Genomic DNA, 24,978 nt, shown 5'->3' with positions numbered 1-24,978 from the left:
TTGAATGCAACATAACATAATGTCATAATTGTATTGGCACTTCACTGAACAATTCTGATTTTAAAATCTGCCAGTTTATTAATCGCGAAATTCCAGGTTAAAAATAGACTATGGACTTTGAATTTTAAACGGGATTTTAAGCGGGCAAAGTCCCTAACACTCACACTGTCAATCATACTTGTTTATCAATCAGATTTAACCGCAAGTAAATACAATACGCGCTCATGCACTTATTGACGCGTTCATGCAATTACATAACACAATGGCGGCATACTTGTGTACCATGTAGTTATTAATGGTAATGATAGGTACCCGGAGGATTTAAACCATACGAGATCTGGGCGACCAATCACAAGCCAGATCCATTTGAAGATGCATTACATCATGGCCAATTTTAGTAGGCCCGATTTCCGACAATCTCATCCGTAGAAGCTCATAGACAGCCGTGTTAAGCATGAAAACCGCAATCCAATGTCAGTAGTCCACTTGGGGAACTAACAAACAGAGGGTATGTAGGGTGACTGAAAAGATCAGATGTGAAAATCTATCAATTGTGCACACATTAATTAAATCAGAGTTTTAAGCTTAAATACAATATCCAGAGTAGGCCCTATATGCAGAATGGGGAAGTGGACTACGGGGTAGTCTAAGCTTAATACGACAATAATGCGCAATACGTTAAGTTTAGAGGCATCTTTTTATATTGCTTTTTGCTTAGATCTAATTGTGTATAACCATTTAACGGCTTTTAATGATAATAAGTTTAAATCATCTTTTTTCACATGCTATCACAATATGATATGCAGAACTTCTAATTGCCTGTGCTGACGAAGATAGCAAACATACTGGCTTTTCCAACACCTCCTGTAAAATACATAATAATATAAATAACAACTTAATAGTATCCAAACATTTGTTCGAGAAACTAGAGTAACCAAGCATGAAACATTACATGTCCTTCTTAATCCACCAACCCTGTAGTCATACTTTCTGATCCAAATGAATCAGAAATAATAATTAACGTGTAAACAACCTATCACATTGTTTTAAACATTACAATTTTACTAGAAAATCAGTATAGTCAGATCAGTCCCACAAAGGGTTTTTAACGTTGCATAGAAATGAGAAATTCTCATACTTTTGTCCAATTCTCATCACTTTTGAAAGAATTTCCATTTTAAATTTCCACTAGTGTTGGACTTTTGAAAAGTTCTTTAATATTAGCAACATTAGATATCGGGAATAATGAAAAACGCCCAATGAGCTTTTTGCATCGTTTCGATTAAGGTAACATCCTTGTTATCAAGATTACTAGATTTTTAGTATGGTATGGTCATACTCGGGCTTTTCATGACCCGCAGAGGAACGTTGGAGCTCCCAAAAGTGTGGGCTAACCATTATGAGACGGCTAAATCCCAAATGGCCACCGGCAGCAATCTTGCAATGATAACTTTTGAATATTGCAAATCGGAGACGTGGTTGAGGGGTCATTTCAGACTAATTTTATGTCCAAGATTCTATTCCAGAGGTTAGTGGTTCATTTTATGGTCATCTTCAACGTGTAATTCAAGATAGACGCCAGCTGCCATTCTAAAAATATATTGAGTCCATTAACGTAGACACAATTGAGGTGTCGTTTTTGACTAAATTAAGGGTCAGATATTGATTTTATGGTTAATTTCCCTATTATAAATCAACCTTTGCCACAGAAAATCCAAGATTGCTGCCGATGACCGATATTGGAAAATCGGTAAATTGTGTATAATTTGAGCCAATCAGCCCAAAATCATGATTTAAGGATCTTTTTGCTTAATTTCATGGACAGAAATCGATTCAAGAGATTATTTTACATTTTAATGTTATATTTGATATAAAATCCAAGATGATGGTTTAAAACAAGAAAAGTATCGGGTCATTGTATGTTGTACTTTTAGTCATTTGGAAATTCTATGTATGAGAAAATCGTACATGAAATTATATATTTTTCCATCGAAAACTGTTTTATACAGAATTGAATCTAAGGTCACATGGGTCAAAGGTCACATAAACGGCACGGCTAGTTTCGTGGTCTGTGACCAGAGCAATATCTATTAAAGTATTATTGCATTACCTTCAGCCACCGTAGCTTCCAGGGAGTATTCCCGTTGTTGTACTCCTGCATTGAAATTAACTATTTGATTGACTGCATGTAGATTTCCGGAAACAAATCGGACATTGTAGTTCCCTCCACGATTCCACGTTATCACACCAACTCCAAACGACCATCCAATTACATCACCATGTTTGACTGTAATGCGTTCATTTTCAGGTACTGTATAACTGACGGGTATGTTAACTGCACCTGCTGGTATGTCATTAATGCCTACAATTTGAAATTCAGTAACAGATCCCTCAGTCGGTCTGAATACTATAGCTCGCCATGGTTTTGAAGTCTTTCCTTGATATGCCCAGTTTGTAACTTGGCCACTACAAAGAAACATTTGACCTGGTGATACCATCGTAACATCAACACCGGTGTCTATATTTGCACGGTGTATTATTGGCCAGCCTATTTTCAAACAACCGACTGTAAGAATGATTTAAAAATTCAATACATGAATAAAAATAATAAAAATATAACATATCACAACAGCAGGATTTAAGAAGTATTCCGTGGTGATGAACTTGAAGCTGACAATGTTCCATGGCATGGAGTGTTGAAATGTTTGGGGTCAAAGGTTATTTCTGGTCTCTGATCAAATACATTTAAAATACCTCTTCTCCAAAAAATTGCCAAAATATTTGCAAATTTCAGAGTGACATGTAGATGGAACATGATTTTATAGTTCCCCAAATTCATGCGCTGAACATCAATTTCCCCACCCTATCAGTGTACACGTTCCTCTCAGGTCCCAACAAAGGAGGGCGCACTGTGAAGTTAGGGTCTTTAACCTTCAGTGGTTTAAAACAAACAAAAAAGTATCGGGTCAACACAAGTGGACTTATGGTCATTTGGGGATTCAGTATTCTATTTTTAACTGATAATAATGTCTTTTCGGTGTGAGGGTTCCATTGTATGAGGAAGTGCTTATATATTTTGCATTGAAAACTATATTACAGAAATTGTGGTATTGAACCAAAAGCCACAGTGTAACCTTGTTTGCATATAATTATATGTTGATGCATTGTTATATCATGATATTGTATAATTTTATATACCCTGAAGTGCTTGATATTAGCACAATAAGACCTGCGGTAGAGTGCCTAATATCAAAGCAACATTCTGCAAACTTGCATATCGGATGGCAATAAAGGAATGGTAATATCCTTTAACCTACTGTCTGGTGAGATCCTGAAAGCATTTCCGGTCATAACCATAGAGCTAAAACAGTTCTTTTGAGGTCCTGGAAACCTACCATTTTCGTGACGTTTTATTTAAACATGCTAAAATGTGCGCCAAAGGTCCAAACTTTTAGACCAAAAAAAATCGAGTCCAAAAAGAAAAAGTTTGGTATGCTGAAGTTTGAAGGTGCAAAAGTGAAACAAATTCGAGCGAAGCGTGCAACTTCTTTTTGCCTTAAATGGCCAAATATGAAGTTTGTTTAGTCGGAAACCCACATACAGGCGTCCACATTGGGGGATGATTGTATGGACCACCCCTATCAAAATATTGGGGATATCCCCCACCCCTGGAATCTATGTCTATGGGTATGTTTAGTTACCTTCACCACGGCCAATGACTTCCATTCTCATAGCCGGACGCTTTTTCCATTCAATAGCATATACACGCAGAATACGAGCTGTAATTAGTTCGGGAAAGATGATATCTACAACGCTATTAATGTCTACATTCGCTGCAAAAATCTGTATTAACATAAAACATGTAAAGATTGCTGTTATTGTACGATTTCTAACCAACATTAGATTTTGTGCGCTATTAATTTTGATCCGAACTAATTCCAAAAATGAAAGGACATCGCAAAATGTGTGTGCCCTGTTCATAACAGGAGCGCTGGCCTGAGCGCTGGTAATGTCATCCATACAAAGCGAGGATGTTCTAAAGCTAAGTTGAGTTTAATGTGCACTTAATGATCACCACTCCATAAGTTTCTATACGGTATACGATTTTGTTATAAAATAAGTGTCATTTTTAAATTAAAGATATATTATAACATATCTGTAAAAATAGATTAGTATTTATTTTCCATAAAATGTTAGCTGTTATTGTCAGATATTTTGAGACGAACAAGTGAGGTAAAGCAAAGAAAATTGGAATTTGCTACTAGCGCCAATGCATGTTATTCCCGCGGTTAAAATACGGTACGATCCTGGGGTGGGTATGTGTGTGGGGGTGTGGGGTGGGTGTGGGTCGTGTACGTGTTATGAACAATTAGTGTTCGACTAATTTTTCCATCGTAATAATAAAACGATGGTTCCTGCCTTTTATTCAGAATCTCGGATTTTGACAAAACTACAGCACCTTAAGTATCGATTTTTGAAGAGTATCTTTGTTTACCAAAGTACATTACAATCGTGTTTTTCACTATGTCCACGGAGGAGGTTTGGCTACTTCAAATATTGAAAAGTGCATATACCATGCATGAATATAAAACATTCCTCGATGATAACTTTATAAATTAACAAGTTTATTTTAGGAATGGGCTTTACCGGTGGGCTAATGGGTTATATATTTTTTGTTAAGTGCCATTAATTTGGGCGCCATTGATGTGGGATGGGACTTCTTTTGCTATACTTGCAACTACTTATGTTTTTCTCAGGTTATTTTATGCTTTTTGTTTTATTATGTTTTTTACTTTCTTACTTTATTGTTTCTTGCTATCTTTTTATTGACAACATAAGTCATTTCTCTTTTTGGAATAAAAGGTAGCCCTGAGAAGGGCTGTTTAGTTTGTCTTTGGTTCTTTTTGAAGTGAGTTTACTGTGTTGCTCTGCCCTCTTCCCGTTTGCCTCTTTGACGAATGCAGGTGTCAACCCTAGTCCTCATTGCATCAATTGCGTTGCGTGTCAACCGTGTGCGCCGGATACTTGCGAATATAGCAGTAATACGTTTTCAAAAGATCTTGGATTTTGCCACAAATGAAGAAATCAAGTGGTGTGAGGTCTAGTGATCTCTGGTGAGGTCTGGTTACTGTACAGCAGGCCTTCTCAACTAGTTTATTTGAAGTGCCAACTGGGAAATTTTAGTGATAATGAAGTGCCAACATGTTTAGGGAGCATTTTGTGAGGGAGCGTGTGCGCGATCGAACACATATAGTGGATGGGGTCCAGGAGGCCCGCGCCTTATGTCCACTGTAGGGTTCCAGTGTGAAAGCCCCAGCCGCGGGGGTCCAGGGGGCAGCGCCCCCGGAAGCTCTGAGATTTTAAGAAGCTCTGATTTTTTACCGTGCGTCACTTCATGCGCCACTTCGACTAACTCCAAGCGCCACAAGTGGCGCGCGCGCCGCCAGTTGAGAAGGCCTGCTCTACAGCATAACCCATCCCAACCACTCTGTTTGCTATCCGTGGACAGAGTGAAAAACGGGTTGTCTTTAAAAGGTCATATCTTCAAAAGTTGTGAGTCGATTGAAATAACTGTTTTGGTTTATTAAAGCTAACAATAACAGGTTTCTTTACATACCAAAATATATTTGATCAAATTTTCAAAAATAGGCAAAAAAGAAGGCCCAATGAGGGGCCTCTTTGGGACACCCTGTATTTAAATACTGTGAGGTAATAGCCGTCACCGTGGTCTCTGCTCTCGGGGTTTTATAAACATTATAACCTATTTTATTTTAATGTTGGAATAGCAGATAACATTTACCGGCCCATGGGTCACACCTGTGACACCCCGGTGATGCATGATGAACCTAGTGTCGGTTAAAAGAACGGAAAAATAAGAAGAAATGGCACAATAACAAAAATGTCACGCTTCTTCTTCATTTTTTGTGTATATTATAAACAGTAATAAACAATAATCATTCTACTGACAATTACTGGGAATAATGTATTTGATTATGTTCTTACAGCTCGTTATCTATAGTAGACTTAATGGCAATTTTAAGACGAATTGGCAAATTGACGGTATTAGGCTAATTGGTTATTAGACCATACGATTACTGGACCTAACGGATATTAGACCAAACGGTTATTAGACCAAATGGTTATCAAAAATAAATTGTCCTTACGTATTTTTGCTTTGAAAAGTTTGGCAAAAACATGAGACAAAAGCAGTTTTGATAAAGGCGAAGCCACATTCAAATACGCTTAGTTCAACAACTACTTTTAACTGTTGCGATTTGGTAGTTCACAGCATCTTGCAAATGGTAGTCTGCTTTGGCAAAAATTGCATTGATCATTTTAAAGCGAGTGTATAGAAGAATTCAAATATCACAAATATATTTTTGTTGGTGATTTTTATAAAAAGTAATAAAAATATTTTTTACTCAAGAATTTTTAGTTACGTTTCCTGAAACAAAAATTAGGTCAAAAAAACCATGGGGTTGCCAAAACTGAGTATTTCGTCCTATTTTGACCTCACAGATGGATCTGTCATTCAAAATATGTATCCTTTTATATACTTTAGACAACAATTTAGCAGTTATGAGCCCAACGTTTTGCATAATACCAGAGTTAAGACCACCCTTAACCACTAACAGGCCACGTTAGCAACCCCTTTGATAGTAACATAACATTAATCCGCCTTATCCGATATAAGAGAAAAAAACTTACTATGGTGACTCCATCAGCATCCTCAATTGGTTTCAATGTATTCTCATCAGTACCCGTAGCGACTGTGAGACGAGTAACCCATTGATCTGATTTACCATTGCCCTGTGTTTGTATCCTTTGATAACAACACTAGTAAGAAAATCAACCTGCAACCAGTGCTCTTCGTTAATATCGTCTGATGCAGAAACCCAGTAGTTATCATTATTAAGTCGGCCTTCCGAAGGACTTCTAATATTAGGACTAGTCCAAAAGCTTGATGCGGTTATTTGGCTGTCCTCAATTCTTCGATCTGCTAGCCCAAGTGGCTGATCTAAACGAATAAATCAAGAGGTTAGTGCAAGCGTCCTATCTGCAATAGCTGTCCTGTCCTATATAAATTTGACAATGTTGGCAATATACACCAGGCACAAAAAGAAACTCGTCAGTTATATTCATCCTTGCTGTTCAATAACTCCAAATTTATCAAGTTATAGAACAGCAAGGATGAATATAACTGACGAGTTTCTTTTTGTGCCTGGTGTATATCTAGCAATCTAGCAATGGCAGCTGGGCCATTCTTCCCATCCCTTTGAAATACGATTTGCAGCAGCATATGTTTTGTTGGTACCTGTTTCACCCATCTTATTGAGCCATTTTTGTAAGTATTGGGGTGTTAGTTGTCATTTACTCTTGTGTAATTGTTAATAAGAAAATAAGCCAAGGCAATTTATAGACACATGGCGTAATTATTTTGATATAGATTATTTTTTGCTTTGATAAAAGCCAGGTACCTCTCCGATACAATGCGCTATCGAAGACAGCAAAGCATTGCTGAGCTCAGTACACCATAAAAGCTGTCCTCCCTAAGCGCTGTTTTTTTTTCTGGTTTTGAATTACAGATGAAGGTACACTATGGACATATTTAAGTTCATTATCTTACCTATATTCCAGTTCGTGTAAGTCCCCCTTTTACTATACATAAAATCTGGTTTGGCATCCTGCTGTTCCCAATCACATCCTAGATGGGATTTGTAAGTAACAACCATCCAGCCCGAGGCCCCCGGACATCCATAATACATGTTGTTAATAAACCATTGTCTACCGTATGAAAGGTGTCTTTACATTGACAAAAAAATACAATATATATAAATAATACCAAATAATCAGAAAAAAGTTTTGTATTAAAATTAAAACCGTTCAAATTAAGGATTTCAAAAGTACGGTGTTACGATAGTAAAGATTGAATTGGAATTGGGGTATTTTAGGTTTCAAATATTATTATAACATCAAAGACGCCACGTCATCAAAAATTCACTTTCTTGTTCCAATCATGTTTCTAAAGATTCAACAAGTTGGCCTTATAATTAATGGAAAACCTATGCGTTGTTTTAGTTGTAAATAAAAAGCGAATGACGGAAAAGCAATGGACAAACTTTAGTAGCTCTATAATTATGCAGGCGGAATTCTGAGACAAACTTGTATTTTGATTAACAAGAGGGCTTAGTACTATAGTAGGTCTCTAAGTGTATATTTATTTTCCTTACCCGGATGTAGAAAATATATTTTGACGCTCAGTACAAATATCCGCATAAGGCGCCGAAAGCAAACGGTTCCTCGAAAACCAGTTCAGATGGTTAGAGCCTACTCCATTAAACTTTAGGGCCATGACCTCATTAGCAGTCTCGTCTGACAGTGCTACTTTTACCTGAAATTTAAAAAAATAGTATGATTTGCTATTTCTACCGAATTATGACCCAGCTCTTTCTGTATAATCCTTAATAATCTATGGTGCACTCAAGATGCACAACGTAAGTCCAGTGCAGGGCAATACATTCAAAAAGTACTACTTTGAGAGTTCAGACAAATAGCACTATTTCGAAATATTAATCCTAGTTAAAGAAATACATTAGAAAATACTATAAGAAATACACCGTGATTAAATTTTTGTCCTTATTTAGGCATAAATTTAGGCACCAGGAGACTTTTTTCAGCGAAAAATCTGTGATCGGTTGAAAAATTCGTAAAAAATATATTTGCGCAGATTACAGATTTTTAACAAGTTTTTCAAACGATCAAGGATTTGTGTCTACTGGTGTTAATTGCCTATCAACAATTAGCAAGATCTGATTTTTTGATTTTAAAATGGATAAATGGCTTTCAAGATCTGATGTTTTTTAGAAACACCAAGCTAATTTTTGGAACTGCAGTGAGTATTGTATGGACTAGTCGGCATTTGTCGTGAAATCTTATTGTATCTTTATCGGACTGCGATGCCTTCAAGTCAAGGAAATAAAGTTCGCGAAGCTCGAGGAAGCATGTCCATGTTTTTGTGTCTAAGGATACAACAGAGATAGACCTTTAATAAAGACCCTCACGAGCTAGAACAATAAAATACCTTCTGGATATTCCTTGTTTCCCAGTGAAGTGCGAATGAACTTTTGTAATGTCCCTTGAAATTCGTATTGAGTTGACGTGCTTCAGCGTTATCTTCATTAAATGGTTCAGGTCGGTCCCATACTTGATATGGATCGTATGTATCAAATGTTCCATCGTCAACAGTTGATGTTGTAACACCAGCTACAGCTTTGAACACTAGCTGCCATCCAGGCTCTGTTAAAACAGAACAATATAATGAGCACTATTTCCGCGGTTTTAATTGTTGGCATAAAATGATAAAGAAATATGATCAGTGCCAGTGTTACCGGAGGCTGATTACAAAGGAAATGGGTTAACGAAATATTTGATATTTTCGGTAAATCTCATAATTCTTAGACCTGATGTCGTCATTTGACGTCACGACGATGTGCATATCCTTAAGCCGTGTAGTGTCCGTTAACCGCAAAGATTTGTGGGATTTACCGAAAGGGTCAAATAACAAATGAATTGCCCTCGCGATCCAGCATAACAACAAGAAAAGAAAATATATGGGGAAATTGTGGTGGCATACGTTATTGATCACCGTGAAAATTTACGATGTTTGTCTGAAAATCCCGGCCAAGGGTACCCGGAATGGCCGGGTCGTGGATTTTGGGTTTAAAAGTTCAAGTCCCGGGTAAACACCTGGCCAGTCGCGGACCCTCCAGGGCAAATCTTTAGCCATTCCCCAACCCATCAAACCGATGCAAACGCCTGGTATTCCACGGCCCAAGTTACCGGCCCTGTGCATCAGATATATAGTATAGGCCTATTGTTTGGTTTTAATATCCGGCGATCTTCGTCGCCAAAAGTATAACCCAGGATAAATCGTAGCTATTATACTGTAGATCATCCGGTTGTTAAACTATATGATGTAGAGCTCGAACACTGATGAAGACCTCAACATGGCTGGTTAAGATGTTTTTGCTGACTTGGAACTTTTGCCATGTCCAAAGACCTTTGTCTGACACAGCGTTATAGGACTAATGGTCTACAGTACGCATTATAACACTCCATTTTTATCATGCATTTTCATGCTTTAGTATGGCAACGGGACGGGACAAGAGGGTGTCCCTCTAATTTCGTTGTGCCACCACTAATATTCTGCATGTATGTTCATGTTGTCTGGGGCCGGGGTTGCAATTGACAGGTGCATTTTGACTTTTACAAAACCTATAATTAAATTTATTGATTTCCATTCCAGTCGTAAAAACATATATCTAGGATCTGTAACTATAATTCAAATTCAAAATAGGTACACATACCTTTAGCGCAATATCCATCTGTAAGTCCATAAGGGCACGTGCAATCATAGCCAATGACTTCTAACCGCAAACGGGGGTATCCATTGTATGACTTCACGACAATTCGAACATAACGGGCCACAACTGGCTTGGGAAATGGAATATTAACCACGCCATGGTTATTTTCATTCGCGCTAAATATCTAAAGAAAAAATACATTAAAAGTTACGAGTGAAAGATTACCAAAATTGAGAACTGTCAGGTTAAAATATCGAAATACTTCGAACCATGCCAAGAACATATTAAACCCATCCTTACCCCAGACCTATTCCTGGACGCAGTGATATAGATATTATTTTTATACTGTATCTCTAAATGTAATGATGATAGGTTTACACAAAAGTATTAATTTTAGGAATCCAACTACATGTAGTACATTAGATTCAAACAAAAATGACCACCCTAAGATTTTTATCCGTTATCCGGTATTATCCCTTGAACTACTAAATAAATGACTAAGTAGCCATTATCAATTTGTAATTATTAAAAAAAATGAGTGCATGACAAAAACTGAAGATGGATTGTAATTAGTAATTAGTAATTTAATTCGTCATTTAATTTGTCATGCAGTAAAAATATTTGTCATATTTTTCATTTATTAATTTGCCATTTTACAAATTTATTCTATAAATTGTTTCCTCAACATCCCATGCACATTTTCAATTTTTTTTTATCTTGAATGATAAAATGGGAGGGCGGTGCAATGGTCTTCTCACTCGCTTCTCACCACTGTGGCCCGGGTTCAATTCCCCGCGGTGCGCATGTGAGTTTGGTTGCCGATCCATGCTCGTCCTCGCAGGTTTTTCTCCGGGTGCTCCGGTTTTCCCCCTGCTTCTAAAATCGGACCTCTTCCCATATCCCTGTCCCGTCATATCTGGAGGCATCTCTTTCACTTAGAAGCCTCTGAGCACTATTGGGTTTAGCCTGGCTTCGGCCGAATATTATAAATACAAATAAAATATTTCATACAATTTGACAAATTTTGACGAATTAATCTTTTCTGTGTACTTATAAATGTTTATAAATATAGCCTACTCCTAGTCAAGTCATTCGACAGATATAATCAGACCTGGAATACTTTTTACATCGCATTTTGCACCTCAAAATATACCTATTGCCCACCCCTAAAACATGTGATGTAAGATTGCAATGCAGCTTCGTCACCTATTCTGCTGTCACGTCAAGCGGCAAATAATGAACAAACAGCCATAAAATAAAAATTCCTTTAAAAGAAATAGGGCGGGCAAATGAAAAATTGTCAAGAGAAATGAAAGAATGAGTAAGTCTTCACAATTAAAAACAGGGAAAATATGACACAACATCGATTTCCAATGGGGGAATAACACAAAACGTATAAACAAAGTTAAAAGAGTTTTTAACTTTATACGTTTATACGTTTATACGTTTGCTACTCCCCCATTGGTTGTGTCATATATTCCCTGATTTTAATCTTATCTATTGCTTATCCTTTATTCTCTGCTGGTCATTTGGAACAGATTTTCCCTGTTTTTATATATATTAACCCTTCACATCATAACAGAAGACGTTTTATGTTAACATTTTATATAAAACATTGTTATAAAACTTTTGTAGATAATAGTTATTTAAAACATTTTCGTAATCATACCTAGAGTTTTTTTTATCATCAGATAGAAAGACTTCTGCTCATCTTCTCTGGTTAGACAACAGGGCTGGGGTATCTTTCCATATCAAAGTTTAAAAATCTGTCATATCAATTTCCTCAATATGTTGTTTTGATACAACTTACGAGGGGAAAACTTTAAATTTATTATTTTTTAACTTTGTAACTTTATCATGATTAACATAACTGTATTTCAAAGCGTCAAACTATATCATTATTTTGTCACAACAAAAATAATCCAGGGAATAAAATATTCATTCATATGTTTATTTATTTTCTTCAACCTGGGCCATTTCTACTGGTGCACATGCATTCTAATAATTTGTCTATAATACCTTATACAAACATCACCAAGCACAATTTGTCACACGATTTGAAAAGTAAATAGCCTATGTACACACTGAACACAATGTACATACAAGCTGTATTTAACTCCATACAGAAGCTGTCAGTATAAAATGATATATATGACCTTCACGATGCTGTTAATTTAGCCCAAAGATTAGGAAAACTAGCAAAACTGGTGAACTGGTACTGTTCAAATAAAAACATCTGCAAATCTTGCTGCAATTTCCAAATAGTATTTCTATTACTTAAATAATTATTTTTGTTATTTCTTTTAATACAAACACATTACTGCCTATGACGACTTTATCGTATTACTTACATATCAAAAGCAAGTAATAATTACAAAACTTGCCGTAAACTATCACCTCTGTGGGTGTTTGGGATATAACCGGCACGAATATTTTCTCAACACTGCGGCATGTGAAAAAGTAGGTCAATTGTCAGAGAATACAGGGCGGGTGCGCCACGCCGCACCCGCCCAAAAATCTCTCGGATATCATACCGTAAAATCCCGTCTACAAGCATATAGTGTGCTTCTGATGAAAGCTACATAATAATCCAGTCGCCATTATGGAGTTTGAGCAAATAAATTACGGATCCAAGCATATACAAACAAGTATTATTTTAAGACCGATCTATTGTATTGGTATATTAACGTTTGCTTCGAATTAATTAAGCTTTTATAAAAACACTATGCTTGTAGACGGGGTGTATGGTATAATCATAAACTAAAATCGGTTCTAGCGTGTTATATCAAAAGTAGATCGCAAAGCCCTAAACACGGTAAGGTTCGCGGCCTATTAGTAAGAAGCAATCTCGATCAACCGCTTAAATTTTAAAATTACTCCTCATGGGAAAAATCCTTCATTCCAGGGATGGAAGTAAAAACAGTGTAACATAGCTTCATTTGGTCCTTCTTGTTAATAATTATTTTCCATTTTATGAGGGAAATGCACATTGTGTATATATTTTTGTTTGATGTCATGTAAAACTACGTGATTTTTAAGAAAAGGTGAACACTGATGTCGCTATTTATCTTTAACCGTGTTTTCATCTTTACAAGGGGTTAACACGTGTATAATGACAGTAAAATATCAGAAAAAGAGTAACAAATAGCAAGAAATTTTCAAAAAAACTTTTTATCATGAAACAAACAACATACAAACAACGAACCAAGACATATATGAACCGATTTCAGAGCAAATTGGCTCAAATTTGAGCATGTAATTATGATTAAATAATATTCAAACAATGCCTCACACAATTTATCAATACATGACATAGAAAACACCCATCCGTAATACACATCAATGACACTACCTTCACACCCCAAACACCTCCAACACACATTTATTCCATCAATGTTACCTTTGCAGTATTGGAACCAGTGTCCTTTATCGGGGTCAAAGATGAGGCGTCAAATCCTCTTTCAATCTCGAGAGTTTTTACATAGAAACTTGTAGTTGCTGAGCCTTGAGTTTGTATTCCAGTTACGATTAATTCAGACAATAGATCAATCTGTAACCACATATACGGTTGTAGTATGGCACTCCAATCACTAGGTCCGTTTAATCGTGCATATTGAGGTTGTCTGTCATAGTAGTGACCAGAACCCGTTATCTGATTGTAAGCAACGGACCCATCTTCCATTCCTAATGCTTTAGGTAATCCAGGACGAACTACAAGCAAAAATAAAAATATTTCACACACAAAAAAAGTCACAGCTAATTTTTTTACATTTTTCCTCGGCAAAGAGACAGGGAGAGAGAAAGCCCGATGAATAAGATAAATCAATCAAGAAACACAACACGTACAGAATAATAATGTTACCTTTTCATTCTCTTTATAATAACAGTACCTTTGGCGAATCGCAACTCGTATCTCACAATGACACATCAGAAGGCTGAGTTACAAATAATTTATATTAAAAAATTCACCGACTTCATTAAACCTCTTTGCACACTTTCCTAACATCTTCGGTCGGATATTATGATCTACAAGATATCTTGTCCCTACCTTCATTACACATTTGGTCAATGTAGCAGGCTGAGCACGACGAGGTGTCCGGGGGCTCGTCTACCTCAAACTGAGCCGGACATGGAACTGGAAAAATTGTGCATTAAGGCCAGTTAGAGTATTTAGCTTTGGTGATTGGTCTGTAGTTATTGCTGTAGTTATTTAGAAGCGTGCTTGAATTCAAATATCACAACTACACTTTTGTATATCTTGCTGAAACGTTTCGACATCATTCGCAATAGGTTAGAAAAGCTTGCCAGAAAACATTTTAAATGTTGAGTTATATAAAGGGTATATAAAGGGCATAAAACGTTTACAAAACATTCAAAAAACGTTGTTTGATAACTTACTGCAAATATTCTAACATTATGTTATTTAAGTGTTGACAAAATATTTGGCAAAACATTTTGCATAAAATATTTTAATATATCATGTTGAAAATATTTAAAAAATATTCATTCATTCATTCACTTACTTTATTTTATTTTATTTTATTAGATCTTATTTTGCCTGGGGAACAAACTCAGTGGTCCACACTGATTTCCAGTCTGGCCCAGGGGTCAAACAAAATACATCAAAATACAAATGAAATAAATACAAAATAATTACATACCACGGATTTAACAAATAACATCATAATGAACACACAAGGAAGCGCATCTGTGCTGGCCGGCTGCAGTGCGGCAATGTCAGCAGGCTTCTAAGACAGCCCGCAGACAGAGTCCACACTGCAGCCGACCATCATGCAACAACCTGAATAATCAAATAATTAAATTGCACATCGCTTTGAAACGACCTAGTGTAGGAGGTAATGGAACTTTAGCCTGGGTTGGCAATGAGTATAAAAAAAGAAAAAAAAAAAAAAAAAAGAAGGAACAATAGGCGCAGGTAACCTAAAAACAAAAGTTTTATGTATATTTTGACTTGTTTAAAACGTTTTAAAACGTTTTCTTGACCTTTATATAACCCGGCATTTATTGTTATAAAAACATTTTTACCAAAGCAAAAAAATCCAAAATATAACCTTAAAAAAACCGTTTTTGTGTTTGCTTGGTATGCTGTAAAGAGTGGTAAAACGAAATATCGCCATTATTATCACATCGCACATATCTCAAGATACTTTTAAGTTAAAATACGTGAAGTAATTTTTGAAAAGGCGTGTTTTGCATTCCGCACACATTCAAATCTTCAAGGTGTACCTCTTCAAGCTGTTTGGTTTAGTGTACAATGTGGAATGATACATACACACACACGATGATTTGTATGAGGTTGAGATTCAATACTTACGAATGGCTTCCAACTGTAAACAATTTTTATGTACAACGAAGGGCGACGTTACACATTTTGATAGGATAGATCATGCGCGTTGGGGCTTTGGGGTGCGAGCCCCCGGGGTAAAAGGAGGGGCAGCAACAAGGAAAGGGTGTCAGAAGAAGAAGGGGTGGCAAACATAATTATTACAGAAAAAGGGTAGAAAATATGAAACAAATGGAAATATAAATAAAACTTAATCTTGTTTTTAGGTTACCTGCGCCTATTTATATTTTTTTAGCCTAAAGCGTTGTATTAGTTATGTGTTATATAGAGATGTTCATAGTTAGAGGTAAAAGCGAAAAATAGAGAAAAAATATACTTCGGCAGGAGGAACATATAATATTTTCACTTTTACACCAATAAATGTCCATTAAAGTGGATCTCTGTTAGTAAGCGTAATGCATATGAAAATAGGACTTACCTTTACAGCCTATGATATCAAATCTCAGACACACCCCATTATTCCATTCTAATGGTAGTATTCTGATGTAATTGGCAAGTACAGGAGCAGGGAATATTCGTGTTATAACCGTGTTTTCATCTGTGTTACCATTAAATGCCTTCAAAAATAGTCAATGAAATGTACTACAGTGATGTGTTGATTATAATCAATTGGCATGATTAGTTATTCGTTATAATGTGCTCCATCAATCTGACTGTTAATGTCTAATCACGGTTGTTTGATGTATATGAAGAGTTTTGTTGCAAAACCCTTTACATCCACTTGACCAATTTCGACAAAACATCCAAAAATCATCAAAAAAAGTACTGATATATAGGGGTTTGCAACAAAAGCATTTTTCGGCGGGATGCTTGGGTAGGATGAGCATCCCGCCAAAAACTGCTTTTGTTGAAAACCCCCTTATATCAGTGATTTTAATGATGAATTTTTTGATGTGTTCTCAAAGTTGCTCAAGTGGATGTAAGGGGTTTTGCAACAAAGCGCTTCATATAGAATTGGCTTCATTAAGTAAATGCAAACTATGGGTGGTGCTATCTATCATAAATCATATTTCTTAATTTGCAAGGGGCAAATACTGCCATTAAAACAGGCGGAATAAGTGAAACACGCAATAATAAAATTTTATAAACATATTTCATCAAAATATAAAAGGAATTATTTGTATTAAAAGCCTGAAAAAGAAATTTCCAGTATTTAAATAGCGCCGCCAATCTTGTCATAAATAAATACATTTATATCCGAAAAAGCTTTAAAAATGTTGTGAAAGTGAACAATGTTGTAAATAAGCTGAAATTAATGTTGAAAATTACTCAAAAGCATCTGTATATATTAGCATGATACCGCTTTAAGCTGTTTAAGCCTAAAATTGGGTTATACACGATGTTTATTTTGAAAAAACTAATAACTGATCACATCAAACAACCGTGTAATGTTACTATGTTAAAAAAAATTTAATGTTAGACTTAAAGGAGTATTTCGTGATCCTAGCATCCTCTATTTATGTCATTTTTCATTAGATATCCACGAAAAAGCCTATTCCCAAAATGTCAGTTGCTTCCATAGACAATGCGTTGTAATTTCGTTCTGGTGCACCAGAACGAAATTCAAATTTCACGATATCTTTGCTAAACGAATTTATCTGCAAGAAATATTTTGTTCATAAACATTATGTAGCCAGGGGTTTCCAGTGATATAAAAATCTCAACTTTTTTTGAGAAAAGTGGGGGGATGAGGCTGTGGATCACGAAATGCCCTTTTAAGTATCGTAAACTTGGTGCTGCGAAATTATTATCACCTCACATAAATTAACATTATATTGACGTCGCTTGTATTATAACATTTGTGTGCAAAACCTCTACGATCGGTGAAATATAATCGTTTTACTATTATACGTCGTACATATACCCATACTAACGAAATCAAAATGGACATGTAAGACTATAAGGCTGTGTATATTGACGTATTGCGTGTGTTAGTGTGAGTATAATGTCACTAAGTAAACTCGTTATCAGTTAGTAATAAGTATGCATAAGTTTGTATTGAGGGCTCGCATATATTCCACCTTCGTCAGGTTTGTTCTCCTCAAACTCAAAATGTGGACAAAAGGATTCTAAAGGAATATATTTTATGGTTATTCTGTTTAAACCCTTAACCATTGTCCTACTGAGCCACTTTTTATATAAACTATGAAGAGGAGGAATTGTTGCTACCCCCTACCTATTTTCTATTACAAACAATATATACCATTATATATGGTACAAATGTAAAGCTTCGGGTCTCCTCTATCCAGAGTAACTACAGACGTTTCCCACATAGTGTCACTATGATGTCATAATGAGAGCGCGTCATCACAGATGTGGGAAATTCAGACCATGGAACTGGCATTCGGCCAAAACATCTACGACCATGCGATTTTTACCGGATCGTCTCGTAAATATGAAAGAAAATGCCCATTTCAACTATTGCAACTACCGAGTAAAAATATATCTTTTGAATAATTTTACTTGGGCAAAACGAAAAACATAGGTTTTACATATGGCGGGTCTCCCCAACCCTGACTCTATGATCATTGTTGATGTTCCTACTCCCGGGTAATGTGCTGGTGTAAAAGAATTAAAATGGGCTCAAAGGATGGATCTGCGATTATTTTAAGTCATTTTATCGTAAACATGTGGGGTTTTTTCTTTTGTTAGTTTCGGATGGAAGATTTAGGGGGGTTGTACCACCCCACACTTCGTAGTACTAGGTTTAAAGTGACATGAGTTATATATGATGTATGAATATATTAATTTGTGAATCTGGATCAGATATCAAAAACTTTGGTTACTGACTGTTACGACCAGTTATTATGTCATGGTGGAAGTAATTTTTTTTTTAAACACCTTGACATACTATTATGTAACTTGTTCTGAGTTATTTGTATATTTGAAGCCATTTCGTGTCACCTGGGATACCATTAGTATTCAGAAATCGTAAAGGAGTAGGATATTGAATTGAATCTACATTATTTCAATATTTACGTTTACAATGATACGATAGTGCCACATCGCCACATTTTACAATCATGTCAAGTTTGAATGATAAGATAGCTTCAAGAGTACAGACCCAGAGGTTTGCCATATTACCAGTTGATATTTTGTTAGAACGTACCATTTCATCCAAGTTATCGTGCGTCCGCACATATGACCATTCGTCACCGTACTCTCTATATTGAACTTTGAACTTCGTAACCCATTGCATCCATGTGGCATTCATTCCTTGTACCATCACTCCGTTTACAAAAGTAACGGCTAAGAGTTGTACTTGAATCCATTGGTTGGCGTCTTTGACTGCTGCACACCATGCTCCAGTACTGACGCCGGCTACACGTAGTTGATTTAACCTTGCGTCCTGGTCAGCACTGGCTATGAAAACACTTGAAGCTTCCAATTGACTCGAATGAATTCGGCTGTCTTCTACGCCAAGCTGGCTGCCACAGTTGTCTATAATTTCTAATATGTGGGTATGATGTTAGATACATTTATCAGTAATCAATAGACATAATGCTTGACTAACGGTAAGTTTTAGTTGTGCCACTTTTTTTTCAATGATAATCAATAAAAATATTCAAACAGAAATTGATATTTATCTCGTGGACCTTCAGTGGCGTAAACTTCATTTGATATTGCGGGGATGAAGTTGGTACATTGAATCCAGCAGCTATGGTAGAAATGCGCGCAAAGTGCAAGAAATAACTTGTCATTTTGTAGCCAAAATATGCTTATGATGAATTGAAACAAACGTGCAAAAATGGGCAATTTTTAAGCTACAATGGTCAAATGTGACGTTAATTTGATTTTAAAAAAACACACACGGGCGTCAACATTGGGGGATGATTCGAGCGGAATGTACCCCTATTCCCTCGGATTTACGCTTTTGTGGACCTGAGTTTATGTTATCATAATCTGATGGCTTGATCGCATTATGATACGTTGTACTGCTTCTCCCGCAAAACTCGACCCCCCGTCGCGTCAACATTCTCCTAGGACAAGGAGTGAGTCATGTGATCTTGTAAGAATACTACTGCACTGTTGGATGTTTTTTATTTGAATAGCCTCTCATCTCTACATCTATCATATACTCAAAAACGTTGCCGAAGCAACATCTAATTGAGAACCAGTGCGGTGGCATTGAATGAAAAAAACTTATAACATATAGACACTATCAATCTTACAAAAAGAATTAGTTGTTACTTAAAGCTGTTTTGAAAGCTGACATATCGGTGGTGTTGAGAGTGTTTGGTGAGAGATCATTCCATTCTATTGTACGGGGCCAAAAACTTAATTTGTAACTGTTGATTCTGGTTCTCATAACTCTGTATTTAGCTGGATGGTATTGCCTAGTGTCGTTATCAACCTGACGTTGGATGTAGTCTGGTTTTGGAATTACAAGCGATTCATGTTGTATTTTAAACATAGTTGCCTCCTGATATTCCTTGGAAATGAATGTCTTTCTATATCAAGAAATTGGTCCCTTCCTACTTGACATGGTTTCCTGTGCGTTATTTCATCACAAAGGGCTGATTAATATGCAGTAAGTGGAGGAAAATGCTATCTCGGTTCATGTGTAAATTCTTTTGTTTTTCTTCGGAATCCATATGACGTTCCTAACTCCAAAATATATCACATTCTCTTATTTTCAAAAATATGACCCACTGTTCAAATTAACATTGGTCCGTGGACGTGGCGGTCCAGTTTCGCTATAAAAGCAGTATAATTTTTTCCTATACCATGTAGTGTATGTTGGACAAGAAGTGTGTCATGTGAGAACATGTAGTCATCAGACAAGATAAGTAAAGCTCAAATAACGTTATTGGATCCACATATCATGAAGTAATCATCAAATGATTGATATTCCAATAAATGCGTCGCTGTACTGATTTTCAGGAAGCATCGCGTGTTAATTTCAGACTACGGCACATTTCGAGTCGACTACTTTGTGCTAGGTCGTATCCAAAAGATGTTATGTTATTCGGGTTGGACAAATTATCTTTTTGGTTTACACAGAATCAACAGAAAGCGTTAATTTTTATGTTCATAGTTCAGAGAAGTTTAAGTTCTCACGACATTACACCTGCTTGCCATTAAATTGTTGGAGGTACTGTAGCCTAGCTGTCATTTCCACGTACTGTGTCTCTTTCTTACAATTAACTCTTCGAATGAGAATGAATGTTAGGCTTAGATAAAAAAAAATAGTTGACTTGGCCTTTAGGTGCCAACACATGGGTCGGTCGGTCGATTTAAGTTTTTTTTTTCTTTTTTTTTTAATTTCTGCAAAATACATGATGCGTAATGCTGCAACTTATTGTCCATTGTCCTATACTAGCTCTGTGTTGTAGGTATAGGACACTTTCTTTATAACATGATAACGTCGTGGTGGTGTTATTTTTCATTCAGTGCCTTAGATACTCAGATCATCATTTGCAGAAATTTGTTGTTAATATTACTAATTAGATAATAAAGGTATTGTTTTTAGCCGCTGGAGTGCATCTGTCGTCTCATATAACTTATCCTGTTGAGTATCATCCTATTGAAGGTTTTGGCTACTATTGATGATAGGCTAATGCCACGGTAGTTACCTCCTTGACTTAGGTCTCCTGGCTTCGGAATTGGAATAATATTAGAATAGACAATTGATCAGGCATTCTTTCCTTCAGCAATGCACCGTTGCAAAAAACTAGAACCAGGTCATCCAGGTCACATCTCTTTAAGACTTCTGGTGGGATGCCGTCTTCTCCACTACTCTTTCCTTCTGCTATTGCTGTCTTTGCCTTTGTATATTCTTCATGGCTAAAAGGCCCAACCTCAATCGCGAGATCATCTGTGATGGGCTCTATTATATCATCTTCTCTCTCAATATCTGGAGAATTTCCTAGTAGATCTTTGAAATGATGATACCAGTTGTTAACCCTTTCCATCAGTGTATCACCTTTCAGCTGGCCCCTCATTGGCGATTTTCTTCCTGTAATGCCATTAATCAGTCTCCAACAACTCTGACTGTGTTTACAGTTGTCATGTGCCATTTCAACTTCTCTTAACTTGTTGTTGAGATCATCCTCTATTGCCTGATTATAGGCTCCTGCTAATTCAGACTTTGCCTGGTTATAACTGAGCCTGTTGTCCTCGGTTGTATTTTCTTGATATGTCTCATAAGCATCTTTGATTTTCTGTCTTGCTGTTGTTACTCTGTGATCACTTGAGAAGCATGCCTTCCTGATTTTCTTTCTAACGGGTATGATCTTCTCTGTTGCTTCTGCAGTGGCGCTTATAAATCTCTCATATCGCTTTGTTGCATTTTCATCAATCCTTGCTGATATGATCCTATGATCAGATCCTATGCTAGAGAAGGTGCTATAGGCTTCAGCGTCCAGCAAGCTGTTCTTCAACTTCTTCCAAATCAGAACGTAGTCCAATTGGTATTTGCTTCCTGTTGGGCTCATGTTCGTCCACAGCTTCCCTTTTCACTTTCGAAAATAGGTGTTAGCAATTATGAGGTTTTTCTCAATTGCCATATCTGCCATATACTGTCCATTTCTCTTGGTTATGTCATGATAGGTAAAATTTACATCTCCTGTCCCAACTCTACCATTGAAGTCTCCTACTATTACAAGCATATTGTGAGCTGGAATGGAACCAATGGCTCCTCTTAAGTTGTCATAGTGTGCTTCAATGTTGTCTTCATTGTCCACGTTAGTTGGACAATGGGTAACTATAATTGTTGTTGCATGGTTACCCTGAAAGTTGGCAGCCAGGATTCAGTCTGTGTGCTGTGTTACACTAGCTAGTGAGCTTTTTGCATTCGAACTGAGAACAATGCCAACTCCGCAAGTTGCTGCACCTGCTCTATTTCTAACAGCTGAAGTTGTGATTAGCGTCTGGCCAAGGATATCCTCATATCTGACTGGTTCTTTGTGGACAATGCGATGTTCCTGTATCCCCAGTCTATGTTGTATGCCAATAAGCTGCACACTAGTTCCTCACTGCATCTTTGTTTTCTGATGGTCCTCACATTCATGGTGGAGATTGTGACCATTTTCCTGCAGTTCATAAGGTTGCTCCTTTTGCTTCCACACTTGTCAGCATTGTCCCTTCCTTGCGGCTTTGAGGACAAGCCATCATTTGATTTCTCAAAATCTGTGTCAGCTCCAGGAGTTGGTGTTTTTGTAGGGACTCTAACCCAAGTGTAGTTTAGGTTTGCTGTTTTTCTATAGTTTTTCTATTGCTGATTAATTCTGTGGTCGCAACTCCTACAGAATGGTTTGACATAGGATTTTTCCTTCTCACAGTCGTCCTGTGGCCGCAGTATAATGAGAAATAATTTAGAAGAAGTAAGTTGTACAGGTCTCAGAACTCCCTTCTTGTGTTCACTGATCATATCCATATTATGAAACGCATGCCGGAGACAAGAGATTGCATCTCAAAACCGCCCAAACTACCTCGACTATTTGACCCATATAACACGGATGACATCATTATTTTAAGTGAAACAACGAGGTGAAGCCAAAAATAATGATGTTGCATGTAATATGAGACGATAGATGTACGACAGCGGCTAAAAAAGAATACCTTTATTCTCATTCTTAAACACTTTAATTCAAATAATATATTAATCATAAGTATACCAAATTTTAATTTAATTAAATCCTACATTTTACAAGGAATTATCTAGGGCTTAGAATCGATCAGCCCCTTTGTTTCTAAGCACCTCCGATTTGTTCAAATAGCGCATACGAGTATCGCGTCGACTCGCACGCGCCAAAGTGTGTGATGTTGTGTCACATCACATGGGTAAGAAGCAATAAGATCGCAAGAACATTCTCAAGTGTTTAAGAATATCTTTTCAAAAAATAGAATAGAGCATGTTTTCAACGTAATCACAGGGAAACGCAAATGCAGAAATCGAGTCAGAGTTTGTTTATACCGCAGTTAAACATAAATAAAACAAATATTTTGAAATTATAAACCAAAATGCGACATTTCAACAACAAAAAAGCGACCCTGTTTTTCATGTTTTTAGATCGGTCGATAAGGGCAAGTCAACTTATTATTTTAAGCCTTAACGTGGTTTTACTGTATGGGCCTCACAAGGAGCAGCGTCTAGTAACAAGCCAATTGAGAGTTTGTGCAAATAACATCCTGGAGATGCGAGACGTAAATCAGACGTTACGCTCAAAACGTGACTTTTTGTTTTACAAGGAATAAGCACCTATTTATCATGGATTTAACATAATGTTTTGTTTTGCATAACCTCTCTGTTTCCTTAAGGTTAGCAACTATTTTACACAATTGGGATTTGGTAGTTCACAACATCTTGCGAATGGTAGTGAACTTTGGCAAAAATTGCATTGATCATTTCATAGCAAGCGTGTAGAAAATATCACAGATATACTTCTGTAGGTCCTGTGGTTCTTCGAGTTATGTTGTAAAGAGGGCTGACACCACAACACTTGTGTAAAACTTGCATAACTCATCAACAACATAAATCAAGTTCTCAATGTTTTATAGAACTTTTACAAAATATGTAAAATATGTAGGGTTATATTTCAATAATATATTGATTTAGATAATGAAAATCGATATACCTAGTCTACCCTTAAGATCTCACACCACCAAATCAGAGTCCCATAGAGATATGTGCTAAATTTGCCTTAAGAAAACGTCATTTTTTCTTCACAGGAGCGACTCAGTTTTAAGCGACAACTATGATGGTTGAAATCAGCCCTTGTCTGATCCCTCTGGCTGGAAAAAAATATAGGTTGACCGTCATTATTTTTTACGACTGGCCCTCAAAGTCTACGATGTCTGGGAATTTCCTATTTTTCAGGCAAAACCATGCCGGTGTTTCTGTAAAGAAAAGGCTGCTTAAAATCATTAAAAGTTATTCGATCTCTCCCATCTGTGGTACACTTGCAGGAATTAATATTACTAATCATGACCAATCCAAATTTGGCTAAAATTATGCAAATTTTTGCTCATTTTAGTGCTTAAATTCAGAATCAATGGGTTTTTCTGAGAAGTGAAATTCAAGGGCGCACAACCATATATACTATTTGGTGGTGTGAAATCTTAAATGGCATACAACTAGCCGCTTGTATGATAGCAAACAAACTTACCTTCACATCCAATGATTTCAAACCGCAAGCAAATTTGCGTATTCCATGCCATTGGTTGTATTCTGATGTATTTTGTTTGTACCGGTACAGGAAATAACCTGGTCACAGCCGTCTCACGCTCGTTATTGCCTATAAATGT

At 36.6% G+C, this 24,978-nt stretch overlaps 1 protein-coding gene across 1 annotated transcript; it reads right to left on the bottom strand.

Annotated features, from left to right (window-relative positions):
* Window positions 1-742: 742 nt before the first annotated feature.
* On the bottom strand, window positions 743-24,978 carry LOC140139916 (uncharacterized). Its single transcript, XM_072161690.1, has 11 exons — window positions 24,840-24,978; window positions 18,839-19,179; window positions 16,148-16,286; window positions 14,413-14,499; window positions 13,765-14,075; window positions 10,368-10,548; window positions 9,083-9,297; window positions 8,232-8,392; window positions 7,628-7,803; window positions 6,709-7,018; window positions 743-864 (listed from the first exon to the last, which is right to left on the bottom strand). The coding sequence occupies exons 1-10, from the start codon at window positions 24,889-24,891 to the stop codon at window positions 6,741-6,743; spliced, it is 1,941 nt and encodes a 646-aa protein (XP_072017791.1). The 5' UTR covers window positions 24,892-24,978; the 3' UTR covers window positions 743-864; window positions 6,709-6,740.

Source organism: Amphiura filiformis, chromosome 18 (genome assembly GCF_039555335.1).
Source record: "Amphiura filiformis chromosome 18, Afil_fr2py, whole genome shotgun sequence".
In the NCBI taxonomy this organism is placed as follows: Eukaryota; Metazoa; Echinodermata; class Ophiuroidea; order Amphilepidida; family Amphiuridae; genus Amphiura; species Amphiura filiformis.
The sequence above is the reverse complement of the archived record's forward strand: the minus strand, read 5'-3'. Positions and strand labels throughout refer to the sequence as shown.